The following is a 23,231-nucleotide window of genomic DNA, read 5'->3' as shown; positions in this document are numbered from 1 at the left end:
GCTTGGGATCGCGACGTCACCCGGGCGCTCGTGGACGGTCCATGGTGCGGTGTGAAAGCGAATGGCGCACGTGTGAGGAAAAAGGGTGCGCCGGAGCGTGAGTGTAAGATGGAGTGTGAGTGGGAAGAGTGTGAAACAGAGTGCGACACAGTGGGCCGAGAGTGAGAGTGAATGCACACCAGAGCGTGTTAAGGAGAGTGTACGGGAGTGCACACCAAAGCGCGTGATTGGGTGTGCAACAGGAGATTGCACACCCGTGGGTAAGTGTGCGCTGATTGGGTGGGTGCAGGAGTGCACACCCGTGGTTGTTACTGAGGGTGTAACAAGAGAGTGTACGCGAGGGTGTGCGATGGCCAAGTGTGTTACGGAGTATGTAACAGAGAAGTGTGCGGTAAGGGAGTGTGTGAAGGAAAAGTGTGTAACCCAGTGCGCGAGTAGTACGAGTGCGCCTGGGTGGTGTGCACGAGAGCGTGCGGTAATAGGATGTATGGGAGGCCTTGGAGCACCTCAGTGTGCGAGTAAGGAGCGGGTCGCGTGTGGGTGTGAGAATGCAGCTCAAGCATCGACTCAGACCGGGGGGGTAGCGTTTAGGCCGACGTATAGCCGACGCGAGCTCTCGGGGCGTGGTGCACTTTGTGTGCTGCGGGGGCCGGCGGGGATCGTTGCCGCGGTGGCGTGCACGATTCGGGCCGGGCCCCGCCCTGTATGGACGGTGCCGTGCCGTGGCTAAAGAGGCAAACGGCACGGTTCAAGGGGGGGTAGGAGAGGTCGGACCTTCGCCCCCTAGCGGGCGCGGTGCTCCGACCGGGGGAGGTTGGGCCATCGTGCCGGGGACCGAAAGGCTCCGCGTAGGGATGGCGCCTGGAACCTCGGTCCAAGTATGCCTCCCCTGAATCGAAAATGCCGGACGGACCCAACCTACAGTAGACCAACCACCCGCATGCATTGCTCGGCTTTCCGAAGCCGAGCTGTGATGGAAATGTATTGCCGCACGGAGAGGCTCATAGTTAGTGGACAGTTAGCCATAGTGTTGGCGAATGGTAGCTTTACCATTTTGGGGGCACATGAGCAGTAGTTTAGGGGGATGGCAGTGAAAACTAGCCGAGGGCAGGCTCGGATATTGTTAGGGATTTAGAGATGACAATAGGAGACACGAGATTTAAGTAGTGACATTGGTACCGGACGGGACGTAGAGAGATTAGATGGATGATAATGACGAGGGAAGTGCTTAGTGTAGGGGAAGACGGGAAAGCACGAGTATTAGAGGGACGTAGTTAGTTAGATGATGCTGTGTGTGTGTAAAAGTGTATAAGTGGTGTATTAAGGACAAGTGGAATTGTGTTGAGTGAATGGACTTGCATGGTGTGCAAGTGGGGAATATTTGGTGTGGAGTGCATGGTGCGAAAGAGTGAATGAGGGAAGATGGACCCCTTCACGGATACCCGGGGAGGGTAGTTTAAATTTAGGTAGAGGGTTTCGGTAAATTGTTGGATATTGACACCTGTGGTGCGGGGAGTAGAAAGAAGTGCTTGGATGGGTGCATGAATCTGTGGAATGGCTGGGCGTGTGGGCTTTGTTGGTGCATATGGTTATTGGAGCACTCCGCCACTGGTAGTTTGTCGGCCAGGTGAGGCCACAGGTAGGCTCTGGGAGCCAGTCAGTTAGAGTTCAGAGTAGTGTTCAGTGGGGCCCGAGGATCCTAGGAAAGGACCCGGGTAGCCCAATGCTAGAGAGGGCATCATAGGGGTGAGAGAGCCAGTAGGGGCCTTCCCCGATTTAGGGTAGTCGCACGGAGCAAGGTAAGCTCGGGTGGCGACTTCAGTGGCGGAGGTGCGCAGGTAGTTGGACCTGCTAGTGGAGCTACACGACCCAGCCCCGAAATTGTGCGAAGGCACAGTAGTGAAAAATTGGGGAGTGAGACCCACATTTGGAAGGCACCACAGGGTGGGTCAATGGGAATTGGTTTTTAGAACCACATAGTTTAAAGATGCCCTGGTGTTGGGCTAGCGGCTAGGGTGCCGGCTTAGGATCCTGGGTTCGAATCCCGGTCGATCGCTGAATTAACGCCAGGGGGGTTGACTCAGCCTGCCATCCTTCCGAGGTCGGCCAATTGAGTACCAGCTCACTGGTAATTCCCTGTTTGTCGATAAAGGCGGCAAAAAGGGTTGGCGTCAGGAAGGGCATCCGGCCGTAAAACATTGCTTCGAAAAGGGGACCGAAAAACAACAACAACCACGGTTCCCGAAAAAGGCCAACCCCCGCCTTGCGGGGAAAAATGGCCTCTAAAGGTGGTTTTATAGTTTAAAGATGCCAATTGGCAGGACATGACCCCGGGTATTTTAAAGGAGTTAATGTTATTAGAGTATAGTTAGGATGAGGAATCTTTGCACCATCCACATCCACTCACCAAGGAGACGGAACTCCACACCAGGTTTTGTGAACTATTTGGATGGTAAAGACGCATCATGACGTGAGAGTGACATTGTGTGTAATTCCATCTCTTCCTTCTTGGGAGGGATTGGACGACGAATTTGGAATTAGAGGGGGATATGGGAGACAAGACGTAGTGACTAATTTGTAAAGTGTAAATACAGGGAGGGGCAAGGGTAGTGTAGGCTGACATGGCAGGGTGGGGGGGGGGGGGGGGTACGAACGGTTAGGGACGAGCTTACTCTGCTCGCTCTCCCGTGCCTCTCATGTTGCATTGCATTGCCTTGTATTGTGTGTACCCTTGCGCCCTTTCCTCCGCTAACTGTGCTTTGTCTTCCTCCCCACCCATGGACCCATTTTTTTGGAGGGGAGTGTGCAGGAACCCTGAGCTATGTGGCTGCACTTTGCTACACATGTGCAGCTACACCTTGCTACACCTGTGCAGCTGCACTTTGCTACACCTGTGCGGTGCACCTGCTACCTTTTTGCTGCACCAATACACCTTATGGACCACACGTTCTGTGGCCTGGCATCTTTGCTGAGCAGACATTTGCTGCAAACGTTACCTTGCACCTGCGGACCACTGGTTCTAAGTGGCGTCGATGTCACGCAGTCGGACCACCTACAATTGGCCCTGCTGGCAGATAAAAACGGACGCGGGTTTGTACAATGTATTCCGGTGTGTCAGGAAAGAAGACCTGTAAGTTTTTATTTTGGCACACCGAAGACGAAGCAGGAAGCATGAAGATGCAGCCAAGCAGCAGCCAAGCAGCAACTGTGACATTTTATTATGAAATGGTGATTGTGCATTTTTGTGTATTGGTGTATTGTATTTGTGTATATTGGTGTACTTGGAGAACGAAGAGGACGACAAAAAGGGTTGGCGGCAGGAAGGGCATCCGGCCGTAAAACATTGCTTCAAAAAGGGGACCCAAAAAAACCAACAACCACGGTCCCCGAAAAAGGCCAACCCCCGCTTGCGGGGAAAAATGGCCTCTAAAGGTGGTTTTTTTTTTCTTCTAAAGGTGGTGTATTGGTGTATTGCATTGTTGTTTTCTCTCCTCCAAATTTCTTTCCATAAAAGAACAGGTACTGGGTTGTCGAGATGTAAATACTTAGTTTAGTCTTTTAAATAACATGCTCCCCACCGGCTTTATGTTTAGTTTGAGAATTCATTCCGTAATTCGGTTAGCTGTGTGTGTGAGTCTGTTAGTTAGTACACAACGCAGTAGGTGGGACATATCTAGTGTTGTAAAACTGTCACATACAGGGTGTTAGATTAAATGTAGAGGGAAACCACATCTAAGTGTCACACGTAATTCAAAGAGTAGTCCTGAACCTTTCTCAAAACCGGTTGTTCTCACTTGTGTGGGTTCGACTCGGGGGCGAGTCTGGCGAAGGAGGGGGGCAGTGCTACGGTTTTGAGATTTTTTTTTTTTTTTTTTGTATACAAGATCGAGGCTCGTGAAAGAGCGAACATTAATCACACAGAAAGACAAACAGACACACAAAACAAATAACATCGGGAGCGGTAGACAAGATGGGGAGAGAGGGGGAAGGACACAAACACAACATTTGAGAGCAGGGACCGAGAGACATGGAGACATCGAGAGAACTGTGGGAGGGAGAGGGCTTTGGGGGGGAGGCATGGGAAGGGGGGGGGGGGGTGGGAGAGGTATAAAACATATGGACACTGCCAAGACTTCCAGGAAAGAAGTTGGAATTTCAAACAAGGTGGATCTGGGGTGAATTAGTGGGGGTAGAAAAGATCAAGGTTTTGGATGGGGGAAGATAAGAGATGGTGGTGAACAGCTGTTTTGAAGACCTGGAGGGAGGAGTGTGATTGAAGTGAGTGTGGGAGTTTGTTCCAGAGGCGGGAGAAAAGAGGAATGAAAGAGTGAAGGTGAGCAGAGAGCCGAGATTTCGGCAGTTTAACCATCAGAGGGTGGCTGGCAGATCTTGTGCGACCTGTAGGAATATTTGGGGGACAGAGCACAGAGAGAGCTGGGGGAGCAAGGCCCGAGAGGAGTCGGTAGAAGACAGAAAGACCACCTACCTGCCTGCGGTGAGTGAGTGAAAGGCCCTCAGAGATAGCTTCATCGCGGGAGATTCCAATGATTCTGAAAGCTTTGGATTCAACAGCGTGAAGCCGAGCCAGGTGTGAGGCAGGATCACCAGCCCATAGGAGAGAACAGTATTCCATTGAGCTGCGGATGAAAGCCTTGTATGTGGTGAGGAGCTCAGGTGTGCCTAGGAAGGACTTCGCACGACGGAGGATGCCCAGTCGGCGACTGGCTTTGGAGGCCAGCTTGGAAATGTGGTTTTCCCAAGAAAGATCATGGCAGATGGTGAGACCCAAAAGCTTGAGCGACAGAACTTCTTGGAGAGGATTGTTGAGAAAGTAGATGGGAGGGTTGTCCAGTCGATCTTTTCGGAGAGACATAGTAAGAGTGTGAGATTTGTCAGGATTGAAAGACATGTTCCACATGTTTGACCAGTCTGTGATTTTGTCCAGGTCTTCAGAGAGTGAGGAGGCTGCAGACTGCCGATCTGAGGGAAGAGGAATGGAGCGGCAGAGAGTGGAGTCATCAGCAAAGAGATACAGAGGATTTTCCAGAGAGTCGGAGAGATCATTGATAAAGACCAGAAAAAGCACAGGGCCCAGCACACTGCCTTGGGGAACTCCAGCCTGAACGGGAAGGGGAGATGAGAGAAATCCATTCAGGGCCACACGTTGACTACGACCAGAGAGGAAGTCCGCAAGCCATGCATGGAGATTTCCATGGATACCATAGGAGGAGAGTTTGGTGAGCAGAGCTGGGTGCCAGACCGTATCGAAGGCACGTGATATGTCAAGGGAGACAGCTCTGATTTCCTGTTTGGCATTGAGGACCTCCATCCATTGTTGAGACAGCAGAAGCAGCATGTCCAGAGTAGAGTGACCTGGTCTGAAACCAAATTGATGATCAGAGATCAAGCCATTGGAGAAGAGGAAAGATTTCATATCCGAAGCAATGATGGATTCCATGACTTTGCTGATAATTGGGAGCAGGCTGATTGGTCTGTAGTTGCAAGGATCTGTTTTTGCACCTTTTTTGTGTAAAGCGGTAATGTTTGCTGATTTCCAGGATGCTGGCAGATGACCTTGAACAAAAGATATGGTGAAAAGAACAGAGAGAGGGTGAGATAGAGCGGCAGAGCAGGATTTTAGGACCCGTGGGCTGATGCCATCTGGTCCAGTTGCAGAATCAGAGTCGAGGTTTGACAAAAACTCCTCCACCTTGTCAGGAGAGAAGGTCACAGAGTCCAGGAGCAGTTTGGTTCGACTGGGAAAGGTGGGAACAGAGAGAGATGGGTTTGGGACTAAGGATTTTGAGGCAAACACAGAGTTGAGGCATTCGGCTTTGTCACGTGCGATGTCAACTGTGTGGCCATTTGAAGTAAGGGAGGGGATGGAGGGGGAACAAACACCAGAAACGGATTTGACCATACGCCACCAGGATTTGGAGGAAGGAGACAGGTTTGAGAGTTCATTCTTGAGTGAGGAGAGATAGTGCTTCCTGGCACTCCTGAGGGTAGACACACACTTGTTCCGAGCTTGGTGGAAGGAACTGAGATTTCCTTCAGTTGGATTAGCCTTCCAAGAGGCAAAGGCAAGTTGTTTCAGGGCAACTGCCTCACCACAAGATTCAGTGTACCATGGACGGGAGGAAGGGTAAGACAACTGAAGGCGATATGGGATAAATCTGTGCATGAGAGAGATCAGTTTGCTTTGGAAGAATTCCCAGGAAGAATTGATGTCAGAGGCAGTGGAGATGGGAGACCAATCCAGACGATTGATGGCTGCTTGAAGACCGTCCCAGTCGGCCTGAGTGAAATGCCAGACTCGTCGACGCTGAGGAGGCTCTCTGAGAATGGCCAGAGAGATGTCCACTTTGACAAGCACATGATCAGAAGAACCGATTGGAGCAGAAGAAGAGCAGCAGACATTAGCAGGGAAGTTAGTCATAACCAAGTCTAGAAGAGAAGATACTCCATTGGCTGAGATCCAGGTCGGGAAATTGACAGATTGTGTCAATCCCAGTGAGTCACAGAAGTCCTTTGCTGAGGTGCCATGACTGGTGAGAGAGGAACCCACACCCAACCAGGTGGCATGATGACAATTGAAGTCACCACATATGAGGAAGAGAGAGTTGGGATGAGTGGATAGAAGTTGGTCCATGTTGTCAGACAGTGAAATGTAGATGGAGTCATCACTGTTTGGGGGACGGTACAGAACACATATGAACAAAAGGTGGGAGCGGAGAGGAAGCCGTAGCCAGAGGTACTCCTGGGGGTGAGGAGGAGAGAGGGCAGTGCAAGGAGAGTGAGGAAGAGAGTTTTTGATAAAGATAGCCACCCCACCACCAGGCCGAGGCTCAGGTCTATCATGCCGGAGGAGGGAGTAACCAGGAAGAGATATTAAGGAATCAGAGACATCTTGGAGGAGGAAAGTCTCTGTTAAGCATATCAAGTCTGGATTGTCAGAAGCAACCTGTATGGAGAGATCAGTCAGGTTTGAGCGAAGGCCCCGGATGTTTGAGGTCCATACCGTTAATGAAGAGAGAGGGGGAGCATCGGGTACAGGACAGGGGAGGGGAGGAGTAGGGTAAGATGAAGGATGAGAGGGGGAGGTAGGGAGAGCAGTTGTTAGTGTGTCAGCGATTGCAGAAGAGTTCCAAGAAAGGGAAGGATGAGGAGGATGAAAGGTTTGAAGGTGAAGGGATGAGGCACAGAGAGGGGTTGTTTGAGGGGGGGCAGAGGAAAGAAGAAGGTTGGGGGGGGGGTGGAGGTATGAGATAGAAGGGAGACGAAGTGGGGAGGAGGCAGCTTTGAGGAGGAGGGGGGAGGAGGGAGAATTGGAGAGGAATGGTATGGGGGGAGATTTGAATGGGAGGGGTTGGGGGGGAGTTTTGAAGGGGAGGAGTGAGGGGGGAGTTTAGGAGGGGAAGGGCAAGGGGGGAGTTCAGGAGTGGAAGGGCAAGGGGGGAGTTCAAGAGTGGAGGGGTAGGGGGGGAGTTTAAGAGTGGCGGGGCAAGGGGGGAGTTTAGGAGTGTAGGTGCAAGCGGAGGGATTTGGATGGGAGGGGCAAGAGGGGAGTTTAGAAAGTGGATGATTAATGAAAGACGAACATTGAAAACAAATTGGGTTTGTTGTGATTTTCAAGTTAGCAATCCGGTTCAGAATGATGGAGGAGGGATGGAATGAATGTGAATTTAGACCATGTAGTGAGGGAGACGTATAAGATATTGAATTTCTTTTTTTTGAGGTGGAATGAGTTGGAGAGGAAATTGAGAAAAGCCTTTTAAATAGGAAGAAAAACAGCGTGTTGTAAAATACCACTGAGTAAAACACTGAAGGGGAAAGGTTATACATATTTAAATAATATTTAAACAGAACCGTGAACAATCTTATGTGCACAAAAATACTAACGGGGGGAGAGCCGAGAGGGACCACCACGAGTCATGTGAAGGGCAAACGGTGGATGGCAAGGAGTTAATGGGGGCGGGGCGAACAGCACACCTGGACAGAAAATACAGGATGAGTCAACAGTACACGTGGAGAAAGGAAAATAAATGTTTTTGGTTTTTTTTTGTTTGTTTGGTTTTTGGGGGTGGGGGGGGGTGGTGTGGGGATTTAGAACGTTAGACAGAGTATTATGTTCGGGGTAGAAGGGAAAAAAACTAAGAGCCAAGCAAAACACGATTAAGATAACAAACACCGACGGGGGTACAACTACAAGGCCGCACACGAGGAGCAGAACACGATTAAATAATTACAAGTTACAGGAAATTCAAACCAAAAGTAACTATAATCAAAACATTAACGCATGGACGATAAAATAACGAGTTGAAATTTGACAATCTATCTGGGGAAATGGGGGAGAAACACGTGGTCGAATAACGAACGACCGAACGAATAAGAATGAATAAACGAATGAGAACAGAGAAGGAAATGTTTTTTTTTTTGATTTTTTTGAGTTGTGATTTACACAAGGAAGAGGGCTATGGGGTGAAAAGATTGGGAAAACAGAGAACGAAAGTTATTGGATCACAAAAACACGGACCGCTGAGAGAAAAACAAAGCCTCAAGGTTGTACAGTGTTCACTGTACAACTACAAGGCCTCAAAACACGACCCGAATTAACACGATTTTCAATACAGGTATGAAAGATTTGCACCGAAAATCTTCGTCGGGAGACAATATATACACCATAAAATAAATAGTTATAACGAAAATACAAATGGGAACAATTACTTAACTTCGATTTCGATGGATAGCATGGAGAGCTGAGAATAAACGAACCCTCGCCAGCAAGACCGGAAACGGAAGTCAAGTGCTAGAGATTGTCACATATTGATCATTAAAGGTTAAAGGGTTGCCCCCCATAGTTTGTCCATGAGCAACACGTAGGCCACCTTCGAGTATTAGTTATGTCATAGTATGTGTAAGTATAGGCCATTTACACTAGTGATACCTGCGTTGTGTAAAGACATGAATTTAGGTCCTTTCATTTTTGCATCCACCCTCCGATCCCACCTCTATGGGCCGCGCCCCATAATTGATCCCGCGCCCCATTTGGCTGATCCCTCAGTTTGTTACGCTTTGGCTGCCAGCAGCATTCGCTGCCCTTTGTTCGCTCGCTAGTCGAGTCACACGAGGTAGGCCTGAGAAGAGGGAGGAGCGCGGGGTCGGGTGGGGCGGCGTCAGGCAGCGCGTTAGAGGCGATGACGGTAAGGGCCACCAGCCAACCAGGGCTCTAAGGGCATGGCGTGATAGGGCGTGGTAAGGCGCGTCTGGTAAGTGCTAGAAGGTTCGCGGGGCGTGCCTATATAAGTGATTGCGAAAAGTCCTTGAACAGGACTCGCAGAGGAAGGACTGAGAGAGAGGACTTGCCAGGACTTGGAGAACGAAGAGGACTCGTTGGGAAAGGGTGTGATACAAGGACACAGAGAGAACTCACAAGGGGAGAGTGCACACGAGAGGACTGTGAAGAACGTAATTCGCAGCGCTCGTTTTGGGGACATTGCGCTCTATCTCAGTCTTATGTACGCGCCGAAGGAAAGGCAGCCAGACGCGCCCGTGGCGAATATCGCTGATTCAGCCACGAGAGTGAACGCGGCAATAGCCGCCAGTGTTAGCCGCGAACCGCCAGAGCCCAGACCCTACCGTTCGCCCCGTATTATCCTGTGTGCGCCAAACGACACGCGGAGAGCTCCTGCCCCTCTACTTACCTTCTGCCCTGGACGAACTGGAGGCCGGAGGGAGCTGCACGCGAGCCATCCTTGGACGCGGAACATCATCCTGCAGCTGCAAGCCCCGTGTGAGTGTGTCTGTGTGTGAGACGGGCCCGTTTGTCCTGGGAGTAAGTTAAGACTGTTTTTAAGGCTGCACTGTGTCCTCTTTTCTCTGGAATCATTGTAAATAGTGTAAATAAATCCTGTTATTCCTTTCTTCCCAATTCGATCGCCTCTGTGATTTCTCCATTGGCTAAGCGTGGTACGAACGAGATCGCTAGAACCGGGGTCACCACATAAATGGCACGGATCGCGTGTACGCACCGCTCAGCGTCTCAGCACGCGTGATTCGTGTGAGGCTTATTTCCTCGTTTCAGGGCAGCGCGAGTAATTCGGTAATAGTGATCCTAGTCCTAAAACCCTATTTCGCGCTGTCCGGGAAGGACGTCACAGGTCCCAGGTCCCGTCGGCCAGTCAAAGACAAGGGGACTAATCCCCCCTTGGTAAGGGGAGAAGGCCGGCGCCGAGATAAATCATCAGTGAAAATTACAACACAAACCAAGCACCATTTTGGCATTTGATATAGTGTATTGAAAACCTGCTGTATCTCGATTGGAAGTGTCATTCGGCAAACGTTGTACTTGGTTTGTGATTTATTCTTGTTACACAAGAAAATAGTTTTTGTTTTGATGTAAATCTGGAACTATCTACACGAATGATGCATCCTTTCCCCATCTTCAACCCCTCCCCGATGTTTAAAACCCATTGGGATCTTGAAATCAAATGAGTGTTTCTATCGATAATAAAATTTCAAGAAATTGTAGTGTACACCTACTATTTTGAGTCGACTGTACCACTCTTATCAAACTTGCAGGGATGATGCATATTGTTGGCCCAGCATTACTGCAGGATGTCAAGGAGATGAAGTCACAAGACGTTTCCAAGACATGTCCAGGTTGGAGCACGGTATTTGTGCAAAATAAAACTGGATCGTAATCTTTTATGGAGTTTATGCTCTTCATTTTGTTGTTTTATGTCATCAGTTTCTATCGATTTTAGCGAATACAATTTGGGGGGACTGAACGACACTGGTGTTCTGGGTTGGATATTGGCCCTAGTTCTTTTATTATCTTGCAAAAACGAAGTTTTTGCAAGATGTATTAGTCAGCTTGTATGTTTGTTTGTTTGTTTTTTTGTTTGTGGTTAATCATTTTTTTTTCACGTTTAGATCACTCTGTAGACCACAGTTATTATTGGAAACTCCTGTAACTTCGCATATCAGAGTCCTATAGAGATACCCTTCAGCACACAAAATTTTGAAGGTCAAGGTCAAAGGTCAAGGTCACTTTGTGGTCAATCATGGAGGTCGACGAAACACTAATTTTTTGAGTAACTTTGATCGGATCGTCTCCAAACTTCATGGGAATCTAGTATATGGTCCGGCGCTCAGCTGATTAGTTTTTGGTGGCGATCGGCCTTGACCTTCATGGTTAGCGCTGGAGGTCGAAAATTATTGACCCCAAGGTCAAATTTTGAAATCGTAGGTACCATATCGAGTAATACCTCATATGAATGCCCTTGATGAGTGCTTCCCAGATCTGTAAACAGTTTGACGCTATGACGTCATTTGATGACGTCATGACGAAAAAACGGAATTTTCACATTTTGGCAAGATACGGTTCACCCTGTGGGTGACATATGTTTATTTATTTGTTTGTTTGTTTATTTATATGTACGAGCAACGGTACCCGCCCTATGGGTGGGGCTTCAATTGGGACGCCAAAATGAAAAGTCTAAATATCAGAAATTGTAGTCTTTTTTATTTTAAACGATTTATATAAACATCCTTTAAATCATATCACACGCAAATCATCAAAATCTAAACAGTATTTGTAGAATTTAAATAAAAGCCACATCACTGTTCATATCGGTAAATATTATTCCATCGTGCTTGGGAAAATTGGAAACATTTTCCCAATTGGAAAAACAATATAGCCTATTTTACTCCAGAGGGTCCCAGGATTACACACCCAAAATTTTGTTGCGATCAGTTCAGCCGTTTTTAGAGTACCTGGGAACAGACAGACATTTGGTGAATTATCGTAAGATATACGTATATATACTCTTGCAGTGTGAGGCCGGCCCGAGCGAGCAGCGTCTGCCACACTGGACACTCCACTTTTAAACTTCCTGTGCCGTGTGCCAGTTGTACACCTGCTGCAGCGATAAACATGCGTCACCATATTGCATCTTCATTCTGCGATGGATTTTATTGGACAGAACATTGCTCCTCCCTGGTGCATGCCTCTAAGGGAGCCGCCATCTGGAAACTGCTCCACTGACATCATACGCTCAATGTTGCCAGATGGAAAACAGGCAAGCATGACTCTTATAGTCCAGTCAAAGTAGTGGCTTGACCCACCACTAATTGCAACATAAACTTTTTCACGGCACAAATATACCCTAAACACCAGGGAGGAGTAATACTAAAAGTATACCACAATATTGTTGCGGATCTTGACCGTCGGCTCTCCCCTTATCAAGGGGGGCGTTAATCCCCTTGTCCTTTTATCTGGCCGACGCGATTCCTGGAAGTTATAACGTTCCTTCTGGTCGGTGGTAAATAGGGTTGTTGGTCGAGTCTTAGTCCAATTACCTAAGTACTACCACCGGCCGTAAAGCAAGGAGATAACTCCCGCTCGAACCGCGGCGTTAGTGGACACGCCGAGCGAAGCGAGCCGCGATCCGAGCTGTTAACAATGTGACTAAACCCGATTCTGAGCTGTTCCGATCGTGCCACGCTTACCCAATGAGAGAAAAGACTGATGCGATCGGATAAGAGGAAACCAGGAGAATAGGAAGAACAAAGCAATTTATTACCAATGGACAAAAAGGAGAAGAGGAAATGAAAGAAGGGAATGTACAAGGAAGAGGAAGAAGCAGCACACAGGGCACCCTCAAACAGTCTTATTCTTAATACCCCAGGACAAACGGGCCCGTCTCACATACACACCCACACGGGGATTGTAGATGGTTGATGGGCACCAGCGCGTCCAGGCTCTAGCCCGGCTCCGGTCCAGCGGATGGAACCCGGCAGGCAGCTCCACGTGTCGTGGAACGCGAACGGACAACTATATAACTGGGGGGGGGGGGGGGGGGGGGAGGTGAGGCTGGTGTCCTAGCGGCGTATGTAATAAGTGCACACTCGTGCCAAACGCCCTCTCTCTCCAATGTCCTGCTTTAGCACAAGGTTCCAACAAGAGTCCTTTCACAAGCGCGCTTCCAATAGGCTCAACACCAATGCTTTTCATAAGTCGTTTTCAATGTGCATTTCCAACCAGTCCTTATACTCGCGAGTTCTCCCGGTAAGTTCTTCTTTAATCAGCGCCAGCGAGTAAGTCCTCTTTAACAAGCGTGATTGCTGTGCAGTCCTCTTTAACGAGCGCCGCTGCATGAGTCCTGTGAAAGGGCTTTGTGCGCTCGCTTTTATAACTCGAGCAGCGATCGCTCCGCCAGCCCAAAAGCCACGCCTCTCAGGCGATCTTACCTCAGCCCTGGTTGGCTGGTCATCGCTTACCGGCCATGCCCTGATGGTGAGTTGACGTGGCCACACCTTCTTCCTGGCATTCCGCCCCCTTTTTGCGGGCCTCACCTCGTGGCTTATGGCGGTGTTTGGGCGAGCTCAAGGGCAGCGAAGGCTGCTGGTTTGGGCGGAAGCCCAGCGAGGTTGCACACGCCGCTGGCTCTAAAGGGCGAGGGCGATGGCTAGCGCTTAATGGCGTCGCTTGGAGAGGGAGGCTTTCGAAATGGACGAATGGGGCCTACTCCTTATTTGATTGACACAACGCAGATTCAACTGTTGGAAACATGGCCTTATCTAAACACATACTAATGAAATAACTGAAGTCCTATGGTGACCTACGTGTTGCTTGTGGCCTACCTATGGGGTGCTACCTTTAACCTTTAATGATGTTGAATTTATTTACAAGTGAGGGTTCTCAAAACCGCAACACTGCACCCCCCCCCCCCCCCCCTTTTTCCAGGCTTGGCCCGAGCCAAAACAATAGGGACTATCTTTTAAATTAGTGTGACACTTAGGTGTGGTTACCATCTACTTTTAACCTACTACCCTGAGTGCGACAGTTTTTACACTAGATATGTCCCACCTGCTGCGTTGCGTCTTACCTAACTGACTCACGCACACAATTAACCGAATTACGGAATGGTTTTCAAACTAAACATTTAAGCCGGTGGGGAGCATTATTTACAATACACTACTAATTATTTACAACTACAACCCAGGACCTGTCTTTTGTGGGAAAAAGAAAAAACTTTTGATAAGAGGAAATGCCATTGCAATGCACTGCACCGATACACCATACCCATATGTACCATAAATGTACCATATAAAGCACCATAATAAAAAAACATGCATGAAAATCACCAGCACCGAAACTACACAAAACAAACATTTTAAAATAATAAATGATGGATGTCTTCTTGTGCTTCTCTGCTGGGCCGATGTATCTTGGCAGTCTTCTTGCTTGATGTTTTAATTCATTAATAAAAAGGGCACAAACCGCGTCCGCTTTTTTATTTATGGCCAGCAGGGCCAACGTAGGTGGTCCACCTGCATGGCATCGATGCTACTTAAAACTGGTCCGCAAGCCAGATACTGCTGGCAGCAATAGTCTGTCCCAGCAGAGATGCCAGGCCACAGAACGTGTGGTCCAAAGGTGCCAGGCCACAGAACGTGTGGTCCATAGGGTGTACCGGTGCAGGCAGGCAGGCAGCAAGGGTGCAGGCAGCAAGATTCAGGACACCTGCACAGACACCTGCACACTCCCCTCGGACAAAAGACCATGGTCCATGAGTGGGGAGGCAGACAAAGCAGAGATTAGCAGGGCGCAAGGGTACACATCATACAAGGCAATGCGACATGAGGGGCGCTGGAGAGCGAGCTGAGAAAGCCCGTCCCTAGCCGTACGTGACCCCCCATGTCACCTACTCTACCCTTGCCCTTCCCCATATTTACACAATTTACAATTCGTCTCTACCGTCTCGTCTCCCATATCTCCCCTAATGCCAAATCCGTCACCAATCCCTCCCAAGAAGGAAGGGATGGAATCACATACAATGTCACACTCAGTCATGATGCGTCTCACATTTCCAAACATCTGCCAAAACCTGGTGTGGAGTCCTGTCACCTCGGTGAGTGGATGCGGATGGTGCGAAGAGATTTTCTCCTAACTATCTTCTAAATGACTAACTCTTTTACCTCTACCCGGGGTCTTGCCTTGCCAATCCATTTGGCCATCTTTACTCTATGTGGTTCTAAAAACCAATTCCCATTGACCATCTGTGGTGCTCTATCAATTTGGGGTCTCACTCCCCCATTTTTTCTAAACTGTGCCCTCGCACAATTTCAGGGCTGGGTCGTGTGGCTCTCCTAGCAGGTCCTACCTACCTGCGCACCTCCGCCACTGAACGTCGCCACCCAAGCTTGCCTAGCTCCTTCACTCTACCCTAACCTGGGGAAGGTCCTCCCTGGCACTTACCCCCTCTACTGCTCTCCATGGCATTGGGCTACCCGGGTCCTCTCTTGGGATCCTCGGGCCCCGCTGAACGCTACACAACACTACCTGGCTCCCCGAGCCTACCTGCGGCCTCACCTGGCCGACAGACTACCAGTGGCGGAGTGCTCAATAACCACACGCACTGAAAGGCTCACACGCCCAGCCATTCCACTTTACTTATGCACCCATCCAAGCAATACTTTGCTACTCCACGCACCTCAGATGTCAATATCCAACCAATTTACCTACTTCCTCTACCTAAATTTAAACTACCCTCCCCGGGTATTCGTGAAGGGGTCCATCCTTCCCCCATCCACTCCTTCGCACCATGCACTCCACCCCACTCATTCCACACACCATTTACTCCACACCATTCATTCCAGACCATTTATGCCATTTCACCAAGCTCTCTTGCACACTCTTGTGCTCTCATTCCTGTCCTGCGCTTGCACCCCATGCAAGGCAATCACTCAATACACAATTACACACATCCACAATACTCCACTCATACACTTTCACTTCTCCAAACCATTGCCTCATTCGCTCAGATTTTCCCACGCTCAATTCCTCATTTCAACATGCTCACCAGCGAGACTCTCATTCAATTCCTCATTTCATCCTAAACCTCAAGCTCATACACACAGCATCATTTAATCTAACTATTTCCCCTAATATTAGTGCTCTCCCAGTCATCCCTTACACTAAGCACATCCCTCGTCGTTATCAAACCACCTAATCTCTCTACGTCCCCACGACTTGTACAATGTCACTACTTAAATCTCAATTCTCCTAAAGTCATTTCTCGGTCCCTACAATTATTATCCTAGCCCACCCTGGCTTGCTCTCGCCGCCAAAACCCAAAAACTACGGCTCCTTTGCCCAAAAATGATGTGAGGGATGGTAAAGCTACCATCGCTCTACACCGGCTACCATCACCAACACTATCGCTATTCCAGTCCACTATCCTTGAGCCTCTCGGTGCGCCCTAATACATTTCTACTGCTCGGCTACAAAAAGCCGGCAATGCATACGGTGGTCTGTCTCCTGTAGGTTGGGTCCGTCCGGCATTTTCGGACGTTTTCGGACGCTGGGGAGGAGGCATACTCGGTCCGAGGTTCCAAGGTCCATCTCGGCGCGGGACCTCGCGGTCTCCGGCCCGATGACCCAACCTCGCCCGGTCGGAACACCACGCCCGCCAGGGGGCGAAGGTCCGACCTGGCCTTTCTCCCCAGAAACCGTGCCGATCGCCTGAACGACGTGGCACCGACCATACAGGGTGGGACCCGGCCCGAATCGTGCACGGCGCTCCTTGCAAAAGCGCCGTGGCAACGATCCCCGCAGCACACAAAGCGCACCACGCCCCGAGAGCTCGCGTCGGCTGTACGTCGGTCTAAACGCTGCCCCGGTCAGCGTCGATGCTCGACTCGCATGCTCACACCACGCGCTCCTTTCTTTACTCACACATCCCATACACTCCGTGCACTCCGTGCACATCCCATACACTCTGTGCACTCTTTTACCGCACGCTCTCGTGCACACCCTTCCGTTCCACACTCTCACGCACATTCCTGCACACTCATTCCACTCGCACACTCTGTTACACACCTTTCTTCCACGCACTCCTCCCGTGCACTCTCTTCCGTTCCACACTCAGGTGCACACCACTCGCTGCTCGCACACTCCATTACTACCCACTCTCGCGCCCATTGCGCACTCTCCCTCGTTACGTACTCCGTAACCACCACGGGTGTGCACTCCTGCATCCACCCACTCAGCGCACACCTACCCATGGGTGTGCACTCTTTTGCACACCCAATAACGCGCTCTGGTGTGCTCTCCCACACACTCTCCACAACCATTGCACACTCTGTGTCGCACTCCATTCCACACTCTTCCAACGCACACTCTGCACCGCATTCATCACACATACACTCCGATGTGCATTCACCCTCGCACTCGGTAACACACTCGCGCTCTGGCGCCGTTCGCTCAAGCACGCCATTCGCTTTCACACCGCGCACCACGGACCTTCAACGAGCGCCCGGGTGACGTCTGGATCCCAAGCGCGTGAAAAATCTTTTCGCGCCAAACCTTTTCGCGCCATACACCACCCTTCTCACCTTGGCGCTTCCTCTTCTTCGCTCCTCCACCACCTGCAAACTTTCCATTTGGTTATGCAGCACGACATCACGATGTGAATCCAAACTTTGCGCGCATTCCATCACTTTCTCCGATTTAATTCCTATCTCTGCCGTCTCTCCAATTTCAATTTCGACTATAATTATTCCATTTTATTTTTCCTCGACGACCGCTGGCGCTAATAAAATTTTCCTTTCTACCTCAGCGGTCGTCGGCTTTTTCACACCCCGTGTCGCTATTTCTATCCCGGTCCACCCGGCTGTGCTTTGCTCCTCCTTGCTTTTCCCACGCTCCTCAAGCCGCGCTACCCCGTCGCATACCCTTGTGTCTTTCCCGCTCGACCTGCGGTTTATGTCCTTCCCCAATGCTTTTATTGCATACCTGGCTTCCTCCCTCGCTAACCCCTCGTTAATTTCCCGGGCTTGGCCACCCATGTCCTCTAATTGACCCCCTAATTTGCTTCTGAATCCTTCCATTCTATTTTCCAAATTATTTATGTTACCCCTTACTTCTTCCCTCATTTCTCCCATCTCCCTACTCAATCCCCCAATTTGGTTTCCCACCTCGTTTCTCAATCCCCCAATTTGGTTTTCCAATTGCTTCCCCATTCTATTTTCCATTTGCTTACTATCGGCCCTCATTTCTCCCATCTCCATTTGTATGACTGCCTGTAGCTGCGCCATGAGGTCCTGCAGATTCATCCCTCCCATTTGCGCAGCGGGCGCGGCCCTCGTCGCCACGTGCGAGGCGCCGCCATCTTGTGTGCCTGCAACCCCGACTGCTGCAACCTCATTAATTTCCTCCTCCATCTCTCCCAATTGTTCTTACCTGGGGTCCTGGGTTAATTCTAACCCTTCCTCTACCTCCTCATTTACCCCCACTGGCATCCGATCACCTTGGCTATCCATGGCACGATTTAATTTGGGTTTTCTATTAAAATTCCGGCCGCTCGTAATTTTGACCAAATTTGTTCACAGATAACAAAATTTGGTTCGGGCCCCAAATCCCACTCCCCGACACCAATTGTTGCGGATCTCGACCGTCGGCTCTCCCCTTATCAAGGGAGGGGGGGGGGGGGGTTAATCCCCTTGTCCTTTTATCTGGCCGACGTGAGTCCTGGAAGTTATAACATTCCTTCCGGTCGGTGGTAAATAGGGTTGTTCGTCGAGTCTTAGTCCAATTACCTAAGTACTACCACCGGCCGTAAAGCAAGGAGATAACTCCCGCTCGAACCGCGGCGTTAGTGGACACGCCGAGCGAAGCGAGCCGCGATCTGAGCTGTTAACAATGTGACTAAACCCAATTCTGAGCGGTTCCGATCGTGCCACGCTTACCCAATGAGAGAAAAGACTGATGCGATCGGATAAGAGGAAACCAGGAGAATAGGAAGAACAAAGCAATTTATTACCAATGTACAAGAAGGAGAAGAGGAAACGAAAGAAGGGAATGTACAAGGAAGAGGAAGAAGCAGCACACAGGGCAGCCTTAAACAGTCTTATTCTTAATACCCCAGGACAAACGGGCCCGTCTCACATACACACTCACACGGGGATTGTAGATGGTTGATGAGCACCAGCGCGTCCAGGCTCCAGCCCGGCTCCGGTCCAGCGGACGAAACCCGGCAGGCAGCTCCGCGTGTAGTGGAACGCGAACGAACAACTATATAACGGGGAGGGGGGGGGGGGGGGGGGAAGGCTGGTGTCCTAGCGGCGTATGTAATAAGTGCACACTCGTGCCAAACGCCCTCTCTATCCAATGTCCTGCTTTAGCACAAGGTTCCACAAGAGTCCTTTCACAAGCGCGCTCGCTTCCAACAGGCTCTTTCAACACCAATGCTTCTCATAAGTCGTTCTCAATGCGCATTTCCAACCAGTCCTTATACTCGCGAGTTCTCCGGGTAAGTTCGTCTTTAATCAGCGCCAGCGAGTAAGTCCTCTATAACAAGCGCGATTGCCGTGCAGTCCTCTTTAACGAGCGCCGCCGCATGAGTCATGTGAAAGGGCTTTGTGCGCTCGCTTTTATAACTCAAGCAGCGATCGCTCCGCCAGCCCAAAAGCCACGCCTCTCAGGCAATCTTACCTCAGCCCTGGTTGGCTGGTCATCGCTTACCGGCCACGCCCTGATTGTGGGTTGACGTGGCCACACCTTCCTCCTGGCGTTCCGCCCCCTTTTTCCGGGCCTCACCTCGTGGCTTATGGCGGCGTTTGGGCGAGCTCAAGCTCAAGGGCAGCGAAGGCTGCTGGTTTGGGCGGAAGCCCAGTGAGGTTACACACGCCGCTGGCCCTAAAGGGCGACGGCGATGGCTAGCGCTTAATGGCGTCACTTGGAGAGGGACGCTTTCAAAATGGACGAATGGGGCCTACTCCTTATTTGATTGACACAACGCAGATTCAACTATTGGAAACATGGCCTTATCTAAACACATACTAATGAAATAACTGAAGTCCTATAGTGACCTACGTGTTGCTTGTGGCCTACCTATGGGGTGCTACCTTTAACCTTTAATGATGTTGAATTTTTTTACAAGTGAGGGTTCTCAAAACCGCAACAATATATTTGGTGGAAAGGTGTCAAATATGCATAATAATTGCAAATATGCATAAATAATTTGCATAATATGCAAAGTAGCTGCCACCATAAGGAAAATCAATTTTCCACAGTAATTCTGTATCTTAGTATCCAATCATGAGAAATTAAGTGTCCAAACCGATGTTTTCAGGGTCATTGAATATGATTAGCACATTTCTGGATTAATTACCAGGTGTTGAATGTCCCTCATCATCTAGCTCCAGTCTTGATGAGTTAGCACAACTTAAACCTTTACACCCTCCACACATCCATGAGCAGTCAAGGCCGTGCTTCTCGCATGTACATTTAGTGGTGCTGCACCCCACCTTGCAGTTACATCTGAAGATCTCAGCAAGTTTCGGTGGCACTGGTGGGAGAATAGTTTGCATTGGGAGTAACTGACCCTCGCTGATCTTCCATCCCCATTCATCTGGTTTCAATTGTCCAACATTTCCTTTCCACTCCTGAATTTGGGAGTACACTCTCAGACTGTGATACCTTGTAGCCGCAGATGTTGGTGGCAAGTTCTGGGCCTCAACATATTTGGTACGTTTCGCAACTTTCTCACTGAAACACTTGTATCGTAGGACATCAATACTTTCATCTTGATTTCCATTGTACATGCATACAATGGCCTTCTCCCCTTCTGCAACTGTATCATCCTTTGGTGCATCTCCTTCCTGGGTGAACAGGTCTGCATATTTCATGAATTGGACGTTGTTTTGGATGTGCTTCAGGGCAACAGTTTTGCCAATGCCTTACGCACTGGATGTTGTGTCACAGCCAAGCAGGGCGTGTACAAATAGTATTCTGTCACAGACATTCAATCCCAAGGTCGTCTTGGTCTTTGATGTTCCATACTCGACGTTTCTTTGCATTAAGTTTTGGCTCAGGCTTGAAAAATATGTCGTCCCTCCCTTGCATGTCGGCATGGTAGCAAAGAAGAATTAGTAGGTCTGTGTCATCACCAACAAGAACTGTATCTATTGTCTGCAGATTCCACTGCAGTCTGGACAATCAGCACATCAGCATCCCCCTTGGCATGAATTGTCAGACATCCCGCCTTCTCTTGGGAGTCACTTAGGATGTAAATGAAGCATTGTTTGTTGATTGTGTTTGCTAAGAACTCATTCTTCTTCAGCTTCAGGACTGTTTGACCAGTGAAAGCGACATTTGGTCCTATGCAGCTTTCTACCTGTCTCCGATGTGTGGCATCCTTGATCGTGGGACTGTCCTCGAAGCTGTCAAAGACAATTGTTGCCTTCCCATACCTGCTTATCACATAAATAATATATGTGTGACATATACTTTCGGAAGTTTGCCCACGTGACCATGGCAGACGTTGCAGGAGGGCACCTCCATCAAGCACATAGTGGACATAACCAGCTGGATCTGACTGATCATGTTTAACAAGTTCCTAAATTGCATCACCAAGCGCTGGTTTATTTGGTTTCCTAGGAAGACCCGAAGAGTCGAAGAGTGCTGGAGGATGACTACAGAGCTCATACTTGAACAAAGATGCTGGATCTTCTTGTGTTTCACTCATGGCAATTACGCTGAGTCATTGGAAAAGCAACTGTGGATCAACTTGCACTGAGTCTCCATCAATGACAACAGCTGTCTTTGACCCAATTGTGACTGCTTGTTTTTTGCGTTGGAATGAATAGTCGTACACACTCTTCCCAACCATGGAATCTACAGACTTGGCATTTAATATGGAATATTTTTTTTTTCTTGACTTGGGTTTACTTTCTGAACTCAGTATATCAATCTGGTGAGTTTATTTTACTGTTCGGTGATGTCTTTGTTGAAAGAACCATGTCACTGAATGTCTTTCGCAGCAAGAAGTCAATAACAGGATTATATCACAGGTGGCGTGACAAAATGTAAGGACAGGTACATTTGACGATTGGCTTCACAATTGGGTATATAAGGGTTGTTGCGTTCTGTATTAGTGGAAAACAACTGCTGCACGTCTACAAATGTTATTGCCGCTTCCTCTGGAGATGGTCTGTCAACTTGACAATGCTGTTTGTCATGGAGTGGTGGCTTTACGAAATTCTGGCATGAAACAGTGTGCTATTGCTCGGCAGTATGGCATCACTCAAGGTCAGGTGTCAAAGATCCTGAAACGAAATGCTCAAACGGGTGTCCCGACTCCAATACCGAGGCCAGGACGTCCACGCAGAACCACAAGGAGAGATGATCGCCAGCTGCACCGGTTAGTCTGCAATGGCCGTACCAAGTCAGCTAATCGGCTTAGGGCTGAGTGGCAGCAACTGACAAATGTGCCTGTCTCCAGAAGGCTAGTCAACCAACGACTGGTTCAAGCAGGCTATCGTGCCAGGCGTCCCCTGAGAAAGCCACGCCTGACCAGACAACACAGCCAGCGCCGATTGCAGTGGGCCAGAGAGCCCCGTCAATGGCAGCCAGGACACTGGAATCACGTGACCTTCAGTGACGAGTCTTTATTTCTGGTCTATCGCCAAGATGGCCGCGTCCGAGTGCGCAGACAAGTTCATGAAGCCCACAACGAAGATTGTATAGTGCCAAGAGTCCAAACTGGAGGTGGTGTGGTGACCGTTTGGGCTGCTTTTCATACAGGGGACAAAACTGACCTGCTTGTTCTGAATGGAAACCTGAACCAGTTCAAGTACAGGGTCATTCTGGAAGAAACATTGCTTCCATTTGCTCATGCAGCCTTTCGAGGAAACTTTGTCTTCCAAGATGACAATGCACGGCCTCATCGTGCTCGCATGATCCAACACTTTCTTGCTGACCGTGGTGTAGAGCATATGGAGTGGCCTGCCATGTCCCTGGATATGAATCCGATAGAGAACTTGTGGGCAGAATTAACGCGTCAAATTGACAACTTGGACCAGCAGCCCACCACTGTGCGTGAATTGCAGCAGGCTATTGTCACTGCATGGCAAGCGATTCCTGTCCAAACCTTGGCAAATCGCGTGAACAGCATGCCTCGACGTGTACGTGGTCTCCTGAATGCTCGTGGGGGTTACACGAAGTACTGAACTGTAATTTTACTGTCCGTAATCCCAGTCATAATTTAGCTTTTGTTTTTGTTGAAAATTTTTTTGGCTAATGTGCAAAATAAAGAGATACTTCTGGAAAACGCACAGAAGTTTAACACTACTGTCTGTGAATCGAGTTCGATATCAGTTTACATCACTTTCAAGGATCAATTTATTTGCTTCGAAATGTCAAATGTGGTTTTTGTTTCTTT

General features: G+C 49.3%; 1 protein-coding gene across 12 annotated transcripts in view; it reads left to right on the top strand.

The window, feature by feature from the left end:
• SRRM1 (serine and arginine repetitive matrix 1) overlaps positions 1–23,231 on the top strand; it is a 254,277-nt gene that overhangs the window by 64,060 nt on the left and 166,986 nt on the right. For 10 of the 12 annotated variants that reach the window (XM_078774000.1, XM_078774004.1, XM_078774001.1 and 7 more), the window contains one exon: positions 10,582–10,662. The exons of the other annotated variants lie outside the window; for them this stretch is intronic. In XM_078774000.1, the coding sequence (XP_078630126.1) occupies positions 10,582–10,662 (81 nt within the window). The remainder of the gene's footprint in view (positions 1–10,581; positions 10,663–23,231) is intronic. 12 annotated transcript variants of the gene reach the window in all.

Source organism: Myxine glutinosa, chromosome 3 (genome assembly GCF_964187855.1).
Source record: "Myxine glutinosa chromosome 3, kmMyxGlut1.1, whole genome shotgun sequence".
In the NCBI taxonomy this organism is placed as follows: Eukaryota; Metazoa; Chordata; class Myxini; order Myxiniformes; family Myxinidae; genus Myxine; species Myxine glutinosa.
This window is presented reverse-complemented; position numbering and strand designations above follow the sequence as displayed.